Source organism: Sorex fumeus, unplaced genomic scaffold (genome assembly GCF_029834395.1).
Source record: "Sorex fumeus unplaced genomic scaffold, SorFum_2.1 ptg000033l, whole genome shotgun sequence".
Classification (NCBI taxonomy): Eukaryota; Metazoa; Chordata; class Mammalia; order Eulipotyphla; family Soricidae; genus Sorex; species Sorex fumeus.
The window spans coordinates 22923587-22948192 of NW_026606090.1; the positions used below are offsets into that span (position 1 = coordinate 22923587).

Consider the following 24606-nt stretch of genomic DNA (forward strand, 5'->3'; position numbering starts at 1 on the left):
AAGAATAACTAAATGGGACTATATCAAATTAAAAGTTTTCTTTGAGTAGTTAAGAAAACTAGAAAAAAAACTATGAAGTACATTGAGGAAAATATAGGTATGACATTTCAATATTTGTGCTTCAAAGTGATCTTCAATGATCTGGTACTGCTGGCAAAAGCAACACAACAATAATTTTTAAAAAATGAAACTACACAAAATTAAAGAGCTTCTGCATGGCAAAAGAGACATGAAATAAAACTAAGACACCTAACTGAATGGAAAAATAATATTTGTATTCAACATATCAAATAAAGACTTTTATGTTCAGGATATATAAACTACTCACAAAGATCAACAGCAAAGAAAAAATTCAAAAACCTATCAAAAGATGGGACAAGAAAATGAATAGACACTTCTCAGAGGAAGACAGCTATATGGCCAGTAGACACATGAATAAAATGCTTAGCATCACTTATCATAAGAGAAATCCAAATCAGGTTAACAATAAGATACCATCCCAGACTAGTGAGAATGACACATATCAAAAAAAATAACAGGAACAATCAGTGTTGGCGAGGATGTGGTGCAAAAAGAACTCTCTTCCACTGCTAATGGGAGTGTAGTTTGATACAATACTGAGGAAAACAGTCTGGAGAGTTCTCGGTAAACTTAGAATTGGACTGCCATATAACGCAACAATCCCACTTTTGAACAACCATCCTCAAGATCTAAAAATACTCTCCCAGAAGGACATACTCACACCATTAATCATTGCTGCACTCATTACAATAGCAAAGATGTGGAATCAACCTAGGTATCCAACAACAGATGAGTCGATTATGAAGATATGGAATAGATGCACAATGAAATACTATCCAGCTGCAAGGAACAATGAAATTACGCCCATTTGCTGCAACGTGATGCAATTGGAAGACATGCTGAGTGAAGTAAGCCAGAAGAAAGACAAACACAGGATCATCTCATTTATCTATGGTATATAAAATACTGGATGAGGAAATGTATTGTAGAACAGAGGGGACCCAAGTGTTTAAAGAGAAAAAGAACAAAGAAGGAAAGAAGTCAATGGGGGAATAAGAAAACAGGAAGTAATGGGTGAACAGGCATCGGGGTTTCAGTTATATTGGTGATATGGTGAGTAGTACAGCCACATATCCAAAACACAGACTCAACAACACTGAAAATTTGAGATCTAAGCTGCAACCACTGGAACTTTGTAATATGGGTGTCGAGTTGACAGGAGGAGATGCTTGTTTTAAAAGGTCGAGTAAAACAATTGTAGGCAGGGACATAGGGAAAAAAAGAAGTTCCATTCAGTCTTGGGGGGAATGTATGTACAACCTGTATGGAAAAAATGAAAATGTCTCAACATATTAAAATTAGAACTAACTCATGACCCAGCAATTCTACTCCTAGGTGTTTATTAAAGAATACATAATACAAATGACTGGTGAGCATTTATGGTCAACTATAGGGGTATTTACAATAGCCAAGATTAGATACAATCCAAGTGTCCAATGGCAAAGATGGGTGAAAAAAATTACTGTATGTATATATATGTATATATATGTATATATATATGTATATGTATATATACATATTATTGTATGTATATAGACAAATATACACCCGAACGCTATTCGGGTCTCTTAAAGAGGAATCGAAAGAGTTATGCTTGGAATATCACGATTCACTCAAATGAGAGATAGAATCCGGAGTTCTGATCTCTGTCAACGCTCAAGAATCAGGGGCGCTGTCTCATTTGCCAAGGCATCAAAAATCAGATGTGCTGGACATGTAATGAGGTTTACAGACAACCGCTGGACTAGAGCTATTACTGAATGGATTCCACGGGACATCAAAAGATCGAGTGGACGCCCACCTACAAGATGGTCATATTTCTTCCTCAAGACCCTGAATGATCGGTTTGAGACTCTGCACGTTCCTAGAATGAACAGATGCCATTGAGCTATGCTAGCACTCAACAGGGATGAATGGAGACGTTAATGGCACCCGCTCGAGTAAATCGATGAATAACGGGGATCAAGTGATCAAGATATACACAACAGAATACTATTCAGTTATTAAAAAAGATGAAATCTTTTGTTTCAAAACAGATGGAGATAGAGGATGTCATGTTAAGTGAAAAAGAAGGAGAAAGACAATACCACATGGTCTCTTTCGTATGTGTCATATAAAGAAACAAAGCAAGGGGATAGACAATGTCCGTTGAAAACAAACTCTTAAACTCTGACAGCAGAGCAGTTCAAAAAGAAGTGGAATAAGTGAGTTGAAAGAGTCTAGTTAACCTGTTGGGCACAGTGTGGTAACATTGTACTCCTTATACATTTAGACTTTTGTAAACCTCAATTTTAAAACAATTTGAATGTTTAGTTTTAAAATAAGTTTATACAATTTTTAATAAAAAACAAATAAGTTTATACCGACTTAAAAATGATATTTGCACTGGGATCAGAGAGACAGTACAGTGGAATAGTGGATCTTGCATTGCATGTGGCTGATCTGGGTGAGATTGGTTAGATATAATTGGGTTAGATTCCCAGCATCCCTATAGTCCTCAGAGCATTGCCAGGAGTGATTCCTGAGTTTAGAGACAGAAATAAGCCCCGAGCATAGAGAGGTATGCCTCCCCTTTCCTCACCTTCAGCCCCATTTCCCCATACATGCAGATTTTTTTGCAGTTCTATCTTTTTAGCAGTATTATTTACACTTGCTAAGACATGTACTCAACTTGAATACCTAGTAATGAAAGAGGAGATAAAGAAGTTGTAATATGATCCCAATGGACTCAGCTATTTTAAGGGATGTATCTGTGTCATTCTCAATAAGTTAGATACAACATGGGGTGATTAAGCAAAATTAGTCATTTAATATATGGAATATAAATAATTATAGACATGAAGTTGCCAAAAGACAGCAAAAAATAACTCTGTGTAACCAACTTAGTGGTTACCAGAGGGAAAAAAGACAGAGAATGGGTAGGGATCGGAAGTGGAGGTCCTATTACCATTATGAGGACACTATAACTTTATTACTGGGTAATTTAATGGTTATGCACATATAGATGTGAAGCTGCACTCCAGGAACTTTTTTTTTTTACTTTAAACCAATGATACGCCAGAAAGGAAGGACTGTTGATTAATCTATTAACACCTCTGTTATAAGATCAAGTTGACAGTGGTATTTGTGTGTCAATAGAATTAGCTATAAATTAACTTTAGGTAAGAAATCTAGGAATGCAGAGTGGGAAAAGGACCAAGAGATCCTGAGAAATGTTTGGCAAGTTGTTTGCATCTATAATTCAGAAGTACAGAACATAGGGTTTACCCTTCCTGGCAGCATCTGCTGGGCTATGCAAGCCACAGACAGGAAAGAGCCAGCCTGTCATGAGGTGATCTCTACTCATGCCCTCTGAAATGATGAGAGATGCTTTCGTGTAATGGCTCCTGGATATCCTATCGAAATATTCATTGAAACTAGTTTCAAAGTGGCAGTGCTCATCAAGAGATTACTCCTTCCCATACCAAGAGTAGGAACTCTGGCTTCCAAATACCAGTGTGTCCTATTGGAATTTGCCGGAATGACTATCTTCTCCCTTGTTGTAATCTAGTGTTCAGTAGCCAATTGGGCTAATAAAAAACATTTCCCATTGGTTACATTTGATCAGATTCTTGGACTCAAAACACAATATCCTTTGGCCTCATTTTAGATTTCTGAAGTGGTTCAGGTGGAGGGTTGTGAGTTCACAAAATAAAAATGTGGGGGGTACTACAATGCTGTGTGTGTGTTCTGTGGCCCAGAGCCACATACTCACTTCCCCAGGCTCCCCAACAGAGTGACAGAGAGACAAGGAGACAGGGGACTACAGCCTGATAGTGACAATGGCCAGTTTAATGCAGATTTGCTAGCAGATTGAGGGGCTTGAGGTAAGGACATAGGTGTGATTGATCATTTACATAGATAAACATTTGGAGGACAAAATTCTCTTGGGGAGATTAACTCAAAAAGACACTATGTCTCCTAGGGACATCTACATTGCTTTTATCTTTCCCTCTAGTTGTATAAGCTATCAATACTTGCAGTTGTTTGGATAAACACAGTAAGAGACACAGATACCAACACTTGGTTCTCTGGGTTCTGAAAGCAGGAAAGGCTTGTACCTTAAATCCCAGACTAAGTGCTCAGGAAAGTTCAGCTTGTCCTTCCCCATGGGGGTCTTGTCTCCTAAGCTATAATAGCTTGCATCAAGATCATGCATTTATGCTTTCTATAGTGTCCCATTTCAATGCCAGGGTAGCTTTGCCACTCGTCCTGGGTCCATCCCAGTCCCACGGTGGGACCTTCCTTTTGGGGTGTTAGAAACTATAGCAACTGGAACCTGAGTCAAATAATCATTACCAAATAATTGTGTCCAGGAGTAGATAATTCAGTCAATCAGTCCCAAGTATTAGGAGCATAGCATTAATGGTCTTTCTATGTTTAACCAAAGAACATTGCTCTATAGTAAAATATAGAACATTTTCCTGGACCACTTCATAGGACACACTCTACTCATACTCCAAGAGACCACACCACCTTTGATGAGATTCAAAATAGGAGACAACCAACCTTAGAGGGAAATATTACATTATTTCAGTTCTGCTTTGGGGCAGGGATTAGGGCATGCGATGATAATACCCAAAATATGGTGGTGGGAAGGTGTATGGTGGTGGGATTGGTGTTTGAATATTAAATGTAATCAAATAGTGTGAGCTACTTTATAAAATAAAAAAATAAAAAATAATAAAATGGCTATGGGGAAATAGAAAAGCAGGTACAAATACAAAGCAATACAAATACAAAGTTTAGAATTACCAGAAAGTTTTGGCTTATAAGTTTATCATTTACATAGATAAACAGTCATCAAGACTGACTTGGGGAACTGAGACAATGAGAGGTAAAATACAAAAGAAATGTAAAAGATAACTGTAACTAAATTAAAAATGCTAGCAAGGGCATGACAAGTTTCTCTGGAAGCTCTGGAAGAAGGAAATGGGGCAATTCACTGATGATGCCTAAAACACTTTGGGTTAATATCCAACAGAAAGTAAATCAGCAGAGCTTACCTCAGATATATTTCTGCTTTACCACTGGTAAACAATGTATCTGAGCCAAGTATTCAGCTTGTAAGTAGTTCTGGCATCAGCTTCTTTTTATGATCAACAGGATTAATAATAATGTCTATATATATACACACATATATACACACACATACATGTATTACTGGCATATAAATTGTGGTGGGGAGCAGGCAGGCTCAATATTTACTGAGAATAAGATAAATTCTCAGGAAATTTTAGCTATTACAATTATTGATGACCATCCAGAAGCCTCTGCTGATTTAAAATTTCTTCTTCTGTTATTTTTTGAGGGGTCATGACCAGCAGTGCTCAGGGATTATACTTGGATCCGTACTCAGAGATGACTCTTGGTGAGCCCAGTACCAAGAAGGAATTGAACCTGGGTTAACTTTATGCAAGGTCAGTGCCCTACCTGATGTATTATCGCTTTTACCCTGACTTGGATATTTTTAAATCAGGAATATAGGGATGATGATGATGATGATGATGATGATGATAACACCTTTTGTCTGCCTTCCAGAAATTATAAGAATAAATGTAGCAAGAGAAATGCACTGGAAAACACACAATATCATCTGGATATAAGATTGTACTTATTTTTTGTTATTGTAATAACTTGTTTCCGTGTCCTAGCCTTACTAAAAATTTAAATTGTATGGTTCATTTTTAGAAACTCAGGTTGATAAAGGCGTTGACACTGGAATGGAAAAAGAACACTTACATGAACGTCTGCTAGAATGGTTTCTTCCAAGGGCAGGAGCCCCAGCTTACACCTCATTCTTCCAGTCAGAATTGTACTACTTTGGACTGGCCCCTGGAACTTTTCCTTATCCTTATCAAAAAAATGTGATTGCATCTGAGAACTGATTCCTCCTGTCACCAACATTTCAAGTAATTCCAGAACGTGATAGTTGTAGAAGGCCTAAAAAGCAATGATAGGTCATGTGCAAAGTCAGAAGAGCAAATTCATATGTTGAAGAGGGGAATAAATGAGGATACTAAGAGGAGATCACTGTTTGAAATGCATCTGATGGCATTAAACAGTTTATCTCATAATTAAAATAAAATACTGGCAGTCTTAGTAGGTTTCGGAAAAGGGCAGAAAAAAAATAACACTAATCTCCTTCTGTTCCTTCAGAGCTTACATTAAGACAAAGAAAAGGGATAACGAATGATATAGAAGAGTTCCCTCTTCCCAAAATGAACAATCTTTCAAGTCACAAATAGGCTGATATTTGTGATAATCATCAGTTTGTATTTGAACCTACACACACACACACACACACACACACACACACACACACAGAGCAAAGGGAAGTTACTCAGATTATGATTGTCCTGTAGACTTGTATCTTCTGTGAATCTATTGTAAATATTACAAATAGTATTTCTTTTGATTGTGATCTATTTTAGGAGAGAAGTAATTCACTTGATATTATTACTACTTATTTCACATTATTTTTACCCTCTGCTTCACAAATTATAGGTATTAAATAAATGAATAGAATTTTAGAATCTTTGACAAAATGAATCTAGAAGAAGAAGAAATATCAATCTATTTCTGACACTGAAACTAACATAAATCTGAGTAAAACTCTTCATGTGTTTTCTCTCATTTTTTCCCCCTCATAGTGGATCTTGAATTGTGGAACTATCAAGTGTGCCTTGACACATGTGGCAGCTAGGGATTTGAACTTGAAAATCTTATACCTACCAAGCAAGCACTTTTAGCAACCGAGCCGATCCCATGGACATTTTCTTAAAATCCTTTACCCAAATATTCCTACCATATTCGGTGCAGACTAAACATTGTCAGACATTTAATTAGCACTAGTATGTATTACCCATTTATTGTTATTTAATATAAAATGTTTCAAAATTTATTGTTATTTAATATAAAATGTTTCAAAATTTCTACCTTCTCTTATCTGAAATGGAATAATAATAGAGACCCTCTATACAGTCATTCTCTCTGTTATTTATTCTAATTTACAGCACATTGTTTCCCAAACTTCTAGAAACACAAATCAGCTCATGTCATTTACCTCCTGTAAGCCTCAATTTCACATTTCTCCTGTCCTGTTGTGAAGCCAACTTGCACAAGCCAGCAAGAAAAAGCTTCAAGATTTGAAACAAGATCCCCTTTCTCATCTCCTTCACTTCATGAATATCTCTCTATAGTTAAGAAGGGTTCCTAGGACTCCCTAGGACTTTGACTTGCACATTTAGTTCATTTGTCTTCAACATGGAGAATTTGATGTTGACATTGTCAGAGCAATTTTCTTTTCTCTGGGATCCGTGGCCACTGGTTTTCATTACTTTATTTTTCAGCATTTTGCAATTAATATCTGGAACACACCAGTGTTTGAACCTGAAACTATCTTTGGACCATTCATTGCAAGAGTGTTGACATCTTAAATTTTTGTTTAAAAATTTAAAATAAACTTAATTACTGTGAAATTGCAAAGTTATTCATGATTAGGTAATGTTTCTACATCAATCCTTTTGCAGTGTCCACTTCCCTCCATCAGTGTCCTCTCCCCAATCTGATTTGCCTCCGACCCACAAGTTTGCTTTTACAAGAAGTTCTTCTTTTTAATATGTTTTTGCAATTTGGTTTACAGTGATGTTTCTGATAAGGTGTCATATATAACATTTAGCACCTTTCAGAATCACCTTCCCCATAGATGTTGCCCCCTCCCTATCCTATCTTCCAGATTCTTCAAGTGGCATGGTTCTTATTACATGAGTTCTCATGTTCTTAGCTTACATTGTTCTTTAGGTATCTGTTATTCCGACATTATACTCAGTTGTGACATCTTTAAAGCTTATATACCATTAATGCATTTGAACTCTGATTATAAGATTTAATAAGAAACTTATCACTCATTACTAAAATAAGATTTCCTTAACAGTTAAGTCTGTGTATCTGGATTGTGACATGATATTCAAGGGTGCATTTTTCTGGGTTATCTGATCGACTGCATCAAGTTATGAATAAGAGTTGGACTCAGAAGCTAAAGGGCACCTTTCCTAATTTCTAGCATGTGATTCTCAAATTATATTCTGAGAACCATTCCCTTAATTTATGTGTTTTTTCAGAGAATGAACTGTGTCTAGTTAACAACAATCTACTCAAGAACCTCTGATTGCTTGTTCATTCTACAGATGATGTTGATATCCTAGTTAATATCTTCAGGGCCTTTTAGGAATTAGAAATAGATTCCTTTCCCTATCTGCTTGGTCCCAGCAGTCTCCATGCCCACTCTCTGAGTTCTGTGAACACACATACACACTCATACCCGTAATTTCACTACCAAATGCTTGTATCCTGAACTGTCTGACCACCAAAGTTCTACTCATTACACCACACTGCTCAAACCTTCTTCAGTGAGGTCACAGGCTCAGGAATAGCTCTGGTTGCCTTCAAGGATTTATGCTTGTGAGTAATACCTTACATCTATCTCTGTCCGCTTATTCCAAAGAAAATCACCCACACTAAGGCAGTGACAGTGATCAGAAATCATATGTCCTTTAGTTATAGGAAGGCAGGGCCACAATCCACACCAAATTTCAATAATCACAAGCAAGAAATAGCAAAATGCCACTTACAGAGGACCCTTCCTATATCCTGAACAACAATCAGACTAATCCCTCTTCAGAGCCTAAAAGACACAATGGAGAAATGGCATATAAGCCCACTAAGCAAAGATTATAGCATGGAAGGCACTACTAGTACTAACCAGTTACCTTTGAGATAATGACTTCAGAGATGGCAAGAGGAAGATGCTTAATGAACTAACATAGAATTTGGTAACAGATAGTTAATAAAGCATATGAAAGTATGGGTGGAAATCAGAACACTATAATCAAGAGTGAAAGAACTGAAGAGCAGAGGTGTGAAACAAACAAAAACTAGCTCAATTGAAGGCCTCAGTAGCAGAACAGCAGTTTAGGAAAAAAATCAATGAGTCCCAAGATGAGATGCAAAAAAAAAAAAAACCCTCTAGAAAACAACAAAAAGTTGAAAAATGTTTGAACAAAGATGAACAACACAGTGGAGAACTATGGTATTAGTTCAAGAGGAGTCACATACAAATAAGTCTCTGAGGAATAGGAAGTTGAATTCCAGGAATAACCACTAATCAAAGAAATCAAGATAAGAATTTTCTAAAGTTGAGGAGTGCATACATCTAGATTAAGGAGGCTAAAGTGTCCCAGCCAAAGTAGACCCAAACAGAAAAACCGCAATACTGATTATAATCATATAACAAAAGTCACACTCAGAAAGAGTATTGAAAGCAACAATATCAAATATAAAACTTATCAACAAAGGAACCGCCATTCTCTGTGCACATGGGATATCTACAGATGAAACTCTATAGGCCAGAAGACAATGGTGGGGTGTAGTAAAATTAGAAATGAAAATAATAACCCATCGAGAATACTCTATTTAGCTAGATTATCATTCAGATTATAGAAAAAAAATAAAGTTTATTCAACTTGAAACCAGCTTTGCCAGTAGCATCAAGGAGATTCTTCAAAACAGATAAGACAGACTTCACAGGCTTTCCTTCAAGCCCACTTCTCTCACTTGCTTGTCTCTGTTTTCCGTTGCTTTCTTATTTTTGACTCTGGAGAATCTTGTGTTCTCTCTTAAATACATATATCTCTCTCTCCCCTCACATCTTTCTAAGTAAATTTCAATAAAAACGGTCTTGTTTTACTAAAAGTTAAAAGAGATAAAATTCACAAAAATAAATAAGAACTTCTACAAAAGGAAGACTATAACTACTTCATCTTAATAAATTTCTCCCCATTTAAATAGCCTTAGCTCCCAATCAGGCAACACAGAGTTGCAGGATGGATCAGGAAACTGAACCCAACTTTCTGTTGTCTACAAGAATCGTATCTGAAAAGTCAGGGTACACACAGGCTCAGAGTCAAAGGCTGGAAAAATATCTTTTCCTTTCTTTCTTTCTTTCTTTCTTTCTTTCTTTCTTTCTTTCTTTCTTTCTTTCTTTTTTGCTTTCTGGGTCACACCTAGCAATGTACAGGGGTTACTCCTGGCTCTGCACTCAGTAATTATCCCTGGTGATGCTCAGGGGACCATATGGGATGCTGGGAATCGAACCTGGGTTGGCCACGTGCAAGACAAATGCCCTACCTGCTGTGCTATTGCTCCAGCCCCTAGAAAGAAATCTTTACAGGCAAACAATTCCTTTTAAATGTCTGGGGTGGCCTTTTTTTTTTTTATCAGACAACATAGCTTCAAATTAAAAAAGACAAATAAGAGACAGCATTGCTCATTTCTTAATCAAACTCCTAAACATATTGGCACCGAATAATGCATCATAAAAATATATGAAACAATTGATAATGGATATGAAGAAATATTTTGACAGCAGCATAGTAGAGGAAACTTTAACTTTCGTCTGGCACTACTGTATAGGTCAGCTAGGCAAAAATTCAACAAGGGAACAGTAGCCTTGGAACAAGAAATGGGATAGAAAGGTCTAGCTGTTCAATGAATTCTCTACTGATTAAGGAAAAAAGTATAAACCCTAGGGTTATTCTGACATTGATAGCTCTTTTGTAACTTGTACTTTCCATATTTAACTGAGTGCATCTGCTTTTGAATGTGTCATTTCTTCAACTTTTACATTAAAATTATTTCATTTTAATATTACAGGAAATAATGAGATTTTCATGTTACGCTTATTTCTCATTCCATGAATTTTTTTATGTATCATTCAAGTTCCTGTGATTTGGATCTATTGATCACTTTTGTTCATTAACCCTTTCTTTTCTTATTTATTTTTTTATTCAGAATAAAATGGGTACACTTTAATGTGCATGATATTTTAGGTCTCTGAAACCTGGACCTAGTGTTTCTAAAATAATCATATGGACCATAATTTGGACAATGTGAAAAAATATTTCAGCCAAAAGCATTCAAATTGCTTGCTATAATGATGCTTGAAGGGGTCTGCCTATAGCCTAGATTATCACTAAATAATTTAGATACTAACAAATTTGTCTCTTTTACTTAGTATTTGGGCTGGAGTGATAGCACAGCAGGTAGTGCGTTTGCCTTGCACAAGGCTGACCTGGGTTCGATTTCTCTACCCTTCTCAGAGAGCCCAGCAAGCTACCAAGAGTATCTCGCCCAAACGGCAAATCCTGTCAAGCTCCCCGTCATGTATTCGATGTGCCAGAAACAGTAACAAGTCTCACAATGGAGACATTACTGGTGCCCACTCAAGTAAATCAATGAACAATGGGAGGAGAGTGCTACTCAGTATTTAGAGAATATGAGAAATATATTTGACAAATACTTCTTTGAGAAATACTTTTGAGAACACTCTTTGAGAAATACTTCTAGATAAGAATGAAGCCACATGGAAGGGTAACTATCACTTCCGCAGGCCTCACTTTCGAAGAAACTTGTTTCTTAAGTCCTGTTGAGTTCTGAAGCTCTATTGTTGCAAATCCATGGGGCAGTCCAGCTTGAGTGCCTCTCCATCTTGCTGTTTCTATAATCTTTTACTGAAAAAAGATTAAGAGCCAATTGGAATTAGACCCTGTGAGTCTGCTCTTTCACCTGGGGCAATAGTTGACCATAGTCTACTAGGGAATCCTTGAACTCAAGGTGTCAATGGTGTCAGATGTAGAAGGATATCATAATTCTATCAGGGAAAATCACAAAGACCTAAACCGTTTCAAACTTGAGTGTTAGAAACAGAGAGAAGTTCACAGCCTTTAGTCAGGCTTTGCTGTATTCAGTGAATTGGTGCTCATTTCTCTGTGTGTGAAGTGCACATGAGAAAGAGGGTCTGTAAGCGTTAGGTGCCCATAATGAGGCCATGCTGGTGAATTCATCTCATTTTGAAACTGCTGAGGTGTTTGGTCCCCAATCTCCCCAGTGAAACTATTCTGAATGTATCTGTTTTTAGCCATGCCCTGGCTGTGTAGGGCAGGCCCTGGGAGAAGAAGCACTTTGATTCTAATTATAACCTCTGACTGTGCATCCAGGGGCAACGGCTCTCGGTGCATTAAGCTGGGCAGCAGGTTGGAAGAGCCAAACCTAGAAAATGGTCTCAGGGACAGAAGGAATTAGAGACCTGGGTCTTGGAAAATGGGCAGAAGGGTTGACTTCTGTCTCTCTGGCAAGACTTCTGAGTGAAAATTGGAACACTTTTGTAATAGAGAACAGAAATCTGAATCTTTTATCTTATACCTCTATGTTGGTCAGATACTTTCAATTTTAGAGACTTATTTTCAAAGGAATTACTTTAAAAAAATTTTAAGGACTACATCCTGGGATGGTCAGGCCTTCCTCCTGCCTCTGCACTCAGGGACCACTCTTGGCAGACTCTGATGACCATATGGGGTCTGGCATGTCCAAGGCAAGTGCTCTAACCACTTTACTATCATTCTGGCCCTAACAGCAATTCATTTTAAAATTAAATACTATACAAGAACCCCAAAAATGACATATGAAAATGAAATTATTTTCTTTGGGAGGAGGGCTGCGTCCTTTTTGTATGCAGAGAGAGGGAAGCCGTTCTTAGTCTTCTCTTTCTGCCCATTGTTTTAGCAACTTACTAGGACTCTGGGAGTCTGAGTCTTCAAAGAAATCCTCTAAAAATATATGAATTGAACAAAATTTCTGGAAGTGCAGTGTGTAGTAGTAACATGATCTGATACTGGTCTCAAAGACCCAGCTAATAATCTGTAATGGCTGTGGTTAATGGCATATTTTCTCTTATTCCTCTCAGGCTTGGATTCTAACTCTGTAAATGAGTTTAATAATATTTTTTTCATTAGTTTGTTTTCTTTTTGGGGGGTATCACACAGAGGAACTCAGGACTCATTGCTTTGCTCAGGGATCATTCTTAGCAATGCTCAGGGGATTGTAGGTAGTGTCAGGGATCTACTTGGGATCAGTTGTGTTCAAGGCAAGCGACTTAACCCCTGTAGTACCTCTCCAAGCCTAAAAATAATAATTGTATTCATATATTCTACCAGGTGATTTAGCCAATGAACTCAACAAAGACCTTGGCATAAAGTCAGTAATTAAGAGGATTTTCATTGCTGTCCCTATTACAGAAATTGTTTTAATGGATATTACCTTTGTAGTAAGATGTATGAAAAGAACTTGCCTTTAGATATTTGCTGGTATTGCGTATTGGAAGGACTGTGACTGTCAGTGGTGACCTTTATGGGACTATGATAGAGGGATGTTCCCCTGGGAACTATGACAGCCATCCTAACCTTGAGAAGAGATAGGGGTAACTGCCTTCTCCCCACACCTCTCAGCAACAAGATGCTTCAATTTGTAGGAAGAATAAAATACAATGTTGATGAGCATATTTTGAATCCATCATACAGTGACCTTAAGTGTTTTTAGTGCAAGGAGAAAAATATTATCTATCAGGAGCTACTGGTGTCATTTACTGATGATCAGGAACCCAGTGGTCAGAATTGGTACTCAAGAGGAACGTAACAGTAGCTATGGAATTGGAGACTCAGATCTCATTCTTGGGCTCATTTTTCTTGCTTGTGGAATTATAGGGTTTATCTTTATGCTTAGATAGCCAAGTGGAGCCAATTGTCCTAGGCAAAGAAAATTAGAGTGTAAAACTTAGCAAAAACTGATTATATTCAAAGTCTATTTCAAAGTCTATTTCTACTGAGAGTGGTTTAGGGCTGAAGCTTTAAATAGTGTTGAAGTGTGTTTATGTTTTCATGTAAAACATTGTTAATTCAATATGCAACCATAAATAATTTTCTTAAAGTAAAAGGAAAAAGCATGTGATAAATTCAACGAAGACTTAAACTTCAAGCCTTTAAATTTTTGAACTACAAATAGCAAAGGAAATATACAACAAATTCAACAATAGTTGTATGACAAGGAAAGCTATACTCTTCTCCTTTGGACCTATAGATATTTCTATGGAGAAATCTGCTAAGTTTTACAAGGACTCATTTTTATATGACTTTTTGCTTTACCCTTATGAATTTTAGAATTTTTTTTTACATTTTAAATTATAATGTATTTTCTGTGAAACTGAGTTAATTTTGTTTGGATCTCATTGAGCTCCCTGAATCTCAGTATCTCATGTCTCTCAGTGAGGCATCTTGGCTATTATTTCTTCAAAGAAGACTTTTACCCTGCTATAATTCTCTTCTTTTTCTGAAATCCCTGTGATGAGGATTTGTTTCTCTTGATGATGTCCCATAGAGTTTTTGTGCTCTTATTGTTGTACTTTTTGTCTGTATTTTTAGATATTTCTGCTACATTACCTTTGTGTTCATAGATTGTTGCTATTGAGCCTCTCAGTTGTAACTTTTAATTTACTTCTAAAATTTGTTTGGACTTTTCTAAACTTTTGCCCATTCACTTTGTCATTATAGTTGTCTTGTTTTCATCTCTTTACTTCGTGAGAATCATTAGTACTGTGGCTTTGAATTTATATTCACATTGCTTGCAGAACTTCATAGTGCAGGCAATTCTTTCTAGACTGTTGCCTTTAATCGTTATTGTGGATATCACTGTCCTCCCATTGTTCAATGATTTGCTCGAGTGGGCCCAGTAATGTCTCCATTGTGAGACTTCTTGTAACTATGTTTGGCATATCGAATACCTCACAGGTAGCTTGCCAGGCTTTGCCGTGAGGGCGAAATACTCTCAATAGCTTGCCGGGCTCTCTAAGAGGGACAGAGGAAATTGAACCCGGGTCGGTCAGGTCAGCCGCATGTAAGGCCGTGTGTAAGCCACTGTAGGGTAAATTCTTCCATTTCCCATTGGGTCTGGTGTTCCTTAGAGACATAGGCAAGGCCAACATGCTTGTGTTTAAGCAGGCCTAGTTTGTGACCAGTGGCTTGAGACAGTGAGTATGCCGGGGAACCCATGTAGCAATTTTAAGTTCATCTTGCCAGTGACAAGGTTTTCAGAATCACCAGTGTTTAGAAACTACTATACTTTTGAGGTCACCAAGACCAGGCTGTTGATTGGAAAAAGTTTGTGGGTTTTTTTAAGAGGACCCTGAGACCTCAGTCCTGATTGGTACTTTTACTTTGGGATTTTTAGGATAATGTTGGTCTGTGGGTTGTCAAGAAAGCACAACAGATAGGGAAAAGTCTGACAATGCTTTTGGTGCTGAAGTTTGCTTGCCACAAATCATCTGTGGAATAACAGGGCATAGGGGTGTTTGTCTTCCAGAAGAAAGTATTCTTTATGCCATCTCTTTATGCCAGGTAGCACAGATTTTTACTAGGAATGGATAACTATGTATTGAAGAAATTGCGATAGCACAGTGGTAGGGCATTTGCCTTGCATGCAGCTGGCCGGCCAAGCCAGGTTTGATTCCTCCACCCCTCTCGGAGAGCCTGGCAAGCTACCGAGAGTATCTCGCCCTCATGGCAAAGCCTGGCAAGGTACCCATGATGTATTCAATATGCCAAACACAGTAACAGCAAGTATCAAAATGGAGATGTTCCTGGGCCTGCTCGAGCAAATCGATGACAATGGGAGTTCAGTGGTACAGTGCTACAGTGCTAGTTACTCTGCACAATGGATCAATATGGCATCTACCAGCATTGTTATAACAAGACTGAGAGTAAGTGCCAAGACTGTATCTGATGGCAGTGCTGACCCCTATCTATATTCTATAGTTCCTTTCCTCTTATCCAAACATTTTAAGTAAAGAACCTTAGAAGTGAGGTTCCAGATATTTTGGTGCACTTTCCCTTTTCCACAGAGTACAATTCTGCATTTTATAAATCTCATTGTCTAAGTTTTAGCTTGCTGTCCTGCAATGGAGTTCCTCTCATGATAAGGACTTCACTGTCCCTCCATTTTATCCTTGTTCCCCAGGATTCCAATAAGTTATGGTATAGATTTTTCCAAGTTTTGGTTAGATTTTCTGTGATAGCGGGAGAAAGTTAGCACATATCCTCCATATTGAACCATATGACTACACTCTCAGACCCAGGGACAGAGCTTCTCTGCTTGCTCCCACCAACCACAGGTGGCAAAGGGATTCTAATCAGGAGCCCCACCCTACCCTGCCATGTCTGCTTCCATCAACCACACAGGGATCGAATTGCACACAGGAGAGACACCCTACCCAAAAAATACCCCACTGGCAGACTTCCACTATCGACACTACTCCCACTACCCAGCCATCGCCACACTCCAGGATGCTTTCCGGACCCGCGTGGCCGCTTTGCATACTGCTTTGGCAAGGTACCCATGATGTATACAATATGCCAAACACAGTAACAGTGACACATCATGGGTTCCCCCTAGTGACACATCACAAGACATTAAATACCCATCTTCCGGAATTGTCGTACCATATTTGATAGGGTTCAAATATGGTAACACCTACAAGGGTGATTAGAGGTCGCCCCAAAAACCTCTATCCCTCTCGGAAAGACTGGCAAGCTACCAAGAGTATTCCACCTGCACGGAAGAGCCTGGCAAGCCATCCGTTGTGTATTCGATATGCCAAAACCAGTAACTACAACTGGAGTCATTCACCTGACCCTGAAGGCTTCACCGACATGGCAGCACTGAGAAGGATGAGAAAGGAGAGGCTGGCAAAATCTCAAGGCCGACCTAGGCTGCCACACCGAAGGAAGACAAAAATGATCGTCTGTAATTTCAATGCACGTACACTAGCATCAGATGCATCCATTGAGGACCTGATGGTACAAGCGCGAATGATCAAGTACGACAACATTGGTCTGACCGAGACAAGAAGGCACGAATCTCACCATGCCGTTTTCGACACTGGAGAAGAATTGTTCCTCGGAACATGCGATAAAAGAGGTGTTGGAGGCGTCGGTGTCCTTGTCAACACAAACTTGGCCAAGAGCATTGATTCATTCGAATGCCTAACAACCCAAATCGGACGTTTACATTTGAATAGATGTGGCTCACTGCCTGCAGTTTCTATCTTCGTTGTCTACGCACCAAAATCTCATTATGATGAAAGAGAAATCGAGAAGTTCTACATGGAGCTAGAGAAGTTCTATAAAGAAGACCACACCTTCTACAAGATAATTGTGGGTGATTTTAATGCCAAGATAGGACCGAGAAGATCAGCTGAAGAACTTCACATCGGGACCCATGGCCTAGAATGGAACGAACAGAGTGAGAGACTGTCTGAGTTCATCATTGTCGACCAAGACCATTCATGGTAACTCACAGTTCCGGAAGGCAGAATCTAAACGATGGACATGGGAGTCTCCCGGTGGACGATTCCACAACGAAATAGACCACATCATATTCAATCGATGGTTTTGCCTGACTGATGTCGCTGTTGTCCCAAAATTTCAAACGGGATCGGACCACCGTCTCCTTCGTGCAAAATTCTACTTCACAGAGCGGGGAGAAAGGGCTGCAAAGTTCAAAAAGAGAACTCCCAGAATGACCACCAACTGGGAACTCTTTGGTACTATTGCGGCAACATGGGAAGATGCCATTGTTGACAACATTGACGAGGAATACGATCGACTGGTTCAGCACCTCCATGAATGTGCGAGAAACGCCAAGAGAGAGATAGCCACAAAAAGTCGCCTATCTTCGAAAACTCTTGAGCTAATTCGCCAGCGTGGTTTGGCGCATGCCTCAGGCAACCGCAAACTAATGTCCGAGCTCGCAAAGCAGTGCAGAGATGCGATCAAGGAAGACCTCAAAGAGAGAAGAGCAGAAGTACTGGTAGATGCGGCAGAAGCCGGGAAAAGTATTTGTAGCGCCCGCCTGTCCTTCGCCAACTATAAGACCAAGATGACTGCCCTCCGACGTCCTGATGGATCCATCACATCCTCCAGAACGGCAATGGAGAAGATTATCCATGACTTCTACTCAAATCTCTTCGATAGCCATGTCCACTTGCCGACATACCAAATTCCACAGGATGGGTATGTCGTTCCTAACGTTCTCCCTTCTGAAATTCGACACGCCATTTCGTTGGTAAAGAAGCAAACAGCACCCGGCCCAGACAAGGTCAGACCTGAACACCTGAAGAACCTGCCGTCAGTACTCATCAATACACTGGCTCGGCTCTTCACTCGCTACCTGTCTGAATGCAAGGTTCCGTCCCAATGGAAAACCAGCAGGACCGTACTACTGTTCAAGAAGGGAGACATCCATGACATTGGCAACTATCGCCCGATCTGCCTATTGTCTGTCATCTACAAGCTGTTCACTCGAGTCATCCTGAATAGGATTGGCAGAACACTAGATGAAGGACAACCATGCGAGCAAGCAGGGTTCCGCAAAGGATTCAGCACCATCGACCATATCCACACGGTAACCAAGCTCATTGAGGTTTCTCGGGAGTTCAAGATGCAGCTCTGCTTAACGTTCATTGATTTAAAGAAGGCCTTTGATTCTGTTGAGACGGAAGTGGTCATTGAAGCCCTAGCCAATCAGGGCATTCAAGCCCAATACATCAGGATCCTCCGTGAGCTGTATTGCGGATTCACTACCAGGATCTCACCATTCTACAAAGAAGTGATCGTTGATGTCAAGAGAGGGGTGCGGCAGGGTGATACCATTTCACCAAAACTCTTCAGTGCCACCCTCGAGAACATCATGAGACGACTGGAATGGGAAGGAATGGGAGTGAAGATAGATGGTCGGCAACTACACCACCTCCACTTTGCTGATGACATTGTTTTAATAACACCAAACATCAGCCAAGCAGCACAAATGCTGGCCGACTTTGACCGTGAGTGTGGAAAGGTAGGACTACAGCTGAAACTTACGAAGACAATGTTTATGAGAAACAGCCTTGTTCCTGACGCCCCATTCGCTCTCAATGGAACGACCATCTCCGAATGCAACAGCTATGTGTACCTAGGTCGAGAGGTCAACATGAGAAATGACCTGGCACCCGAGCTGCACAGGAGGAAGAGAGCGGCTTGGAACGCCTTCAAGAACGTCGAAGAAATAGCTAAGAGGACGAAGAACCTCCGGCTTCGGGCACATCTCTTTGATTCCACTGTTCTTCCTGCATTAACATATGCCTCAGAGACCTGGGCCCTAGGCAAACAGGATGAGAACGCCATTCAGGTCTCCCAAAGAAGAATAGAAAGAGCTATGCTTGGAATATCACGTTTCACTCAAATGAGAGAACGAATCCGGAGTTCTGACATCTGTCGACGATCAAGGATCAGGGACGCTGTCTCATATGCCAAGGTGTCGAAAATCAGATGGGCTGGTCACGTAATGAGATTTAAAGACGACCGTTGGACTAGAGCTGTTACTGATTGGATTCCACGGGATGTCAAGAGACCACGTGGCCGCCCACCTACCAGATGGTCAGACTTCTTTGTCAAGATCATGAACGATCGGGTTGAGGCCCTCCATGTTCACGGAGCGAAGAGATGCCATTGGGCTACACTACCACGCGACAGGGACAAATGGAGACGTTACTGGCGCCCGCTCGAGCAAATCAACGATTAATGGGAAGTTAAGTGATTAAGTGATTAAGTCCTGATGGATCCATCACATCCTCCAGAACGGCAATGGAGATTATCCATGACTTCTACTCAAATCTCTTCGATAGCCATGTCCACTTGCCGACATACCAAATTCCACAGGATGGATATGTCGTTCCCAAAGTTCTCCCTTCCGAAATCCGACTCGCCATTTCGTCGGTAAAGAAAGAAACAGCACCCGGCCCAGACAAGGTCAGACCTAAACACCTGAAGAACCTGCCGTCAGTACTTATCAATACACTGGCTCGGCTCTTCACTTGCTACCTGTCTGAATGCAAGATTCCGTCCCAATGGAAAACCAGCAGGACCGTACTACTGTTCAAGAAGGGAGACATTCATGACATTGGCAACTATCGCCCGATCTGCCTATTGTCTGTCATGTACAAGTTGTTCACTCGAGTCATCCTAAATAGGATTGGCAGAACACTAGATGAAGGACAACCATGCGAGCAAGCAGGGTACCACAAAGGATTCAGCACCATCGACCATATCCACACGATAACCAAGCTCATTGAGTTTCTCGGGAGTTCAAGATGCCGCTCTGTTTAACGTTCATTGATTTAAAGAAGGCCTTTGATTCTGTTGAGACAGAAGCGGTCATTGAAGCCCTAGCCAATCAGGGCATTCAAGCCCAATACATCAGGATCCTCCGTGAGCTGTATTGCGGATTCACTACCAGGATCTCACCATTCTACAAAGAAGTGATCGTTGATGTTAAGAGAGGGATTCGGCAGGGTGATACCATTTCACCGAAACTCTTCAGTGCCACCCTCGAGAACATCATGTGACGACTAGAATGGGAGGGAATGGGAGTGAACTACACCGCCTCCGCTTTGCTGATGACATTGTTTTAATAACACCAAACATCAGCCAAGCGGCACAAATGCTGGCCGACTTTGACCGTGAGTGTGGAAAGGTAGTACTACAGCTGAATCATACGAAGACAATGTTTATGAGAAACAGCCTCGTTCCTGCCACCCCATTCACTCTCAATGGAACGACCATCTCCGAATGCAACAGCTATGTCTACCTAGGTCGAGAGGTCAACATGACAAATAAATGATCTGGCACCCGAGCTGCACAGGAGGAAGAGAGCGGCTTGGAACGCCTTCAAGAACATCGAAGAAATAGCTAAGAGGACGAAGAACCTCTGGCTCCGGGCACATCTCTTTGATTCCACTGTTCTTCCTGCATTAACATATGCCTCAGAGACCTGGGCCCTAGGCAAACAGGATGAGAACGCTATTCAGGTCTCCCAAAGAAGAATAGAAAGATCTATGCTTGGAATATCATGTTTCACTCAAATGAGAGAAAGAATCCGGGAGTTCTGACCTCCATCGACGATCAAGAATCAGGGACGCTGTCTCATTTGCCAAGGTGTCGAAAATCAGATGGGCTGGTCACGTAATGAGATTTAAAGACGACCGCTGGACTAGAGCTGTTACCAACTGGATTCCACGGGATGTCAAAAGACTGCGTGGCCGCCCACCTACCAGATGGTCAGACTTCTTCGTCAAGATCATGAACGATTGATTTGAGGTCCTTCATGTTCCCGGAGTGAACAGATGCCATTGGGCTACACTAGCATGCGACAGGGACAAATGGAGACGTTACTGGCGCCCGCTCGAGCAAATCGCCGACTAACGGGAAGTTAAGTGATTAAGTGATTAAGTGACTACACTCAATCTACTGTGCACTACTGTTGTTATGGCATTCATCATTCAGTATTCAAGAGCTGAGCAGAGGATTACTAGATAGACATTTAAATGTTCAGGGAAAGATAGATAGTACAGGAGGTAAGTCACTTGTTCTGAGGAGACACAGAACTCAGGGCAACCCTATGTCTTCAGTACCAAATGGCTTTAAGGTATATCATGTGCCTCTGTCTAGTTCTCTTAAAGGTAAAACGTTCCCCAGACCCCCATGAAAAGACATGTACATGGTCTTTTAACATAAAATTCCAGAAACAGCAAGTTTCTCAAAGTGTTAAGAGGCTGTGTAACCATCTACATATCAACATTCAGCTGTTTTGCAGTCTTTATCTTGGGGAATGAGGGTGTGAGATTGTCAGGATGCTCTTGGTTGGAGTTTTGCAGCTATTCATGATCAGCTACATTCATTTTTTGAGTTTGAGTCAAGTTCAAATTCCTTAAACACAAGCACATAGTGGTTCTACCTTACTTTCTCTGCCTTTCTGACTTCTTCTGGTAATGTTTGTAAGTGGACTGTCGTGTACACTCCCCTCTGAATCAAGACCACTTTCTCCTTCTTGGCCATATTGATGTTCCTCCAACATCCCTAGAGATCCCATCTTTCATTGCTTGATCTTATATCAATCTGACCTCCATAATTTCACTTTGCTTATTTTGTCACTTATGTTTCCTCAGATCCTAGATTATGCCCAAACCCCTATAGAGGATGTTTAATGAATATTCCTACAATCAATCAATTCTACTTGTGAAAAATTATACCTGTAAAAGAGGCAAAAAGACATGCTTAGTAGCTAAAAAGTAGCTTAGTTATAAAATGAAAAGATGTCATAACAGAGATATAGCAGAGGTTTTGGTTTGCAGGTGTTGCATGGATAACACCATTGGCTGATTCCAGCATTATGTAGCTTCTCTTCAATTCATGCTCTGTGCACCCCCCGTCCCCCAGCTCACCACAGCCAGTGTGGTCCTGGAAGTCCCTAGTCCCACAGGTCTCAAATATCTTTGAAACCATAGGCATTGCACTTAACTATTTATTCCCTGCTGCTTTGAGTGGGGCTTGGGCTCCCACCCTGAATCTATATCCTATGAGAAAGGTAATGTAAAGGAAAATTGTTCTCAATTCTGAAAAAATCTCATACCATTAAAGGCCAAAGATTTGTTCTTGAATCCCTTGTGTTTCTTAGTGGCTGTGTAAGCTGTGTGTGTGGAGGTGAGGGGTCTACTTTTCTTTGGGGAGTGGGATTGAGGGGGATATCAAGTCACACTCAGTGATATTCAAGGCTTATCCCTGACTTTGTTTTCAGGGATCAATCCTGGCATTGCCAGGGGGACCATATAAAGAGTCTGATATGGAAGTGGAGGTCCACTGAATGCAAGGATATTGTCTTAACTTTGGGGGATACTGAAGAGAAGAGAAAAAAGAATATCATAATCTTTGGCATTAGAGAGCCTGTTTTTTTTCCAGATACATTTGAAGTTGAAAGGCAGGCACTCTGTTGCTTATATTCTCTTTCCTATAGTTATCAAGAGTTTCTGCTCTGAGAGAGTCATAGTTTTCATTTGAAACTGAAAATTTGTTTCCTTTGACAGTGAGTTGTTAGAGAAGATAAAATTGTGTATGTGAGAAAGCTTTGTTTTTTTTTTCTTGAGTCAAAAGAATTATAAAGAATTATTTAGAATTATGGGGCAATATCATCCTCTATTCAAGTACTAGGACTTTCCCCTTTGCACAGGACTTGGTCTTTGAGGGTTCCTGTGTTCAACTGTACTTACTGTAGCCAGTAGAGAATCCAAGAAGTTGCCAGAGAAGACAGTGCCTGTGGCAAAGGCCGTGCTGAGATGCAGGTTTGTCCCTGGAAAGGGTCCTTCCATTCCACTCAGCTGTTCAATAAAGTGGATATTGGCAGGATTTTCTGAAAGGCAACGGGGGAAAAAAAGAAAGGTAAGCAATAACATAAGAGTATGAACCGTCAGTACCAAAGCAATCAAGGATTGACCACTTGATTGAAGGATTGAAGCCTAGTTTGGTATGATTGTGGAATATGCTCCTACTCTGCACATTTTTTCCTTTTAAATTATGTCCACCCCCACTGCCCCATACACACCTGTGCACACACATATAAGACACATATCCGTTTTGGAGAACCTTAATCTCTAAGGGACTAGTTTTGGACCTCAGGTTCCTTTTCTACAGAAAATGCCCTGATTTTCACCCTTTATATAATACATCTTTCAAACCAAGATATTTAGGTAAATGAAACGAGGTAGAGAGGAGGAAGTCTCAATAATTGAACAATAAGAGAAATAGGAACACATGATAAACACAGATATTATTTTTCTTTATATTTGTATTGATGAACTTCCGGACTTAGCTTGTCCCAGAAAGGGCTAAGGTAGTATCTCTCAAAACATAATGTGCATATAAATAACCTAGGAATCTTGTTATGTGGAAGATTCTGATTTATCACTGTAGGATTGGGGACCAGGGCCTGAAATGTTCAGAAATCTTCCAGCAGTTGTTGATGGTGATGATTTAAGGCCTACCAAGAGCTAAGAGAATCATTCTAATTGATACCAGTGTAATGGATAGTGATCAAATTACCCATTACCTTATCCTGTAGGATTGCAACTAGCCCCACAGAGCACTGTAAATGATTTTGCACAAAAGTGTTACATGAAGCCTCTGATATAATGCAACTGGCTGAAGTTGGGAATAGAGCAAGGTACCAACATCATTTGTTTCAGACTAATGCTTCACAAATGTTTATAAGGAAAACTAAAAATTTTCATTTGAAAGAAACATATGACAGAGATAATGTCTCTCACTGGAGAATAGAGTGCTAATACTGTCCATTATAAAAATCTCTGGCACTCTAGGATCGATTTTCCACTCTCACAAGGCAATCCAGTACATGTATCCACTTATAATTCTTCATATTACCTCTAGGAATGAAAACTTGAGCAACCATCACGTAAAGCTAAAGACATTCTTATCACAGCTATGTGGTGTTGGTGTTAAGTTTTTCATTGCTATCTCTAATGTTATGGTCTTGTGCCTTCTTCCAGAATTCAGGAAACTGGACTTTTACCTTGTTAGCTTGCAAGATGCATGCTGTTTTATACTCTTCTCAATTCTTGGCAGTCATATTGCAATCTAAGCAAATCTATGGACAGATGACTTAGAATATATTCCCAAGACTGGCTTAGTCTCTAATTCTTTTTGTTTTCTCTAG

The 24606-nt window shown here is 39.9% G+C and overlaps 1 protein-coding gene across 1 annotated transcript in view; it reads right to left on the reverse strand.

Moving 5' to 3' along the window:
* KCNU1 (potassium calcium-activated channel subfamily U member 1) overlaps window positions 1–24606 on the reverse strand; it is a 198897-nt gene that overhangs the window by 9323 nt on the left and 164968 nt on the right. The window contains exons 24-25 of the mRNA XM_056116667.1: window positions 23147–23286; window positions 5863–6063 (exon numbers count right to left, since the gene is read on the reverse strand). Coding sequence (XP_055972642.1) covers window positions 5863–6063; window positions 23147–23286 — 341 coding nt within the window. The remainder of the gene's footprint in view (window positions 1–5862; window positions 6064–23146; window positions 23287–24606) is intronic.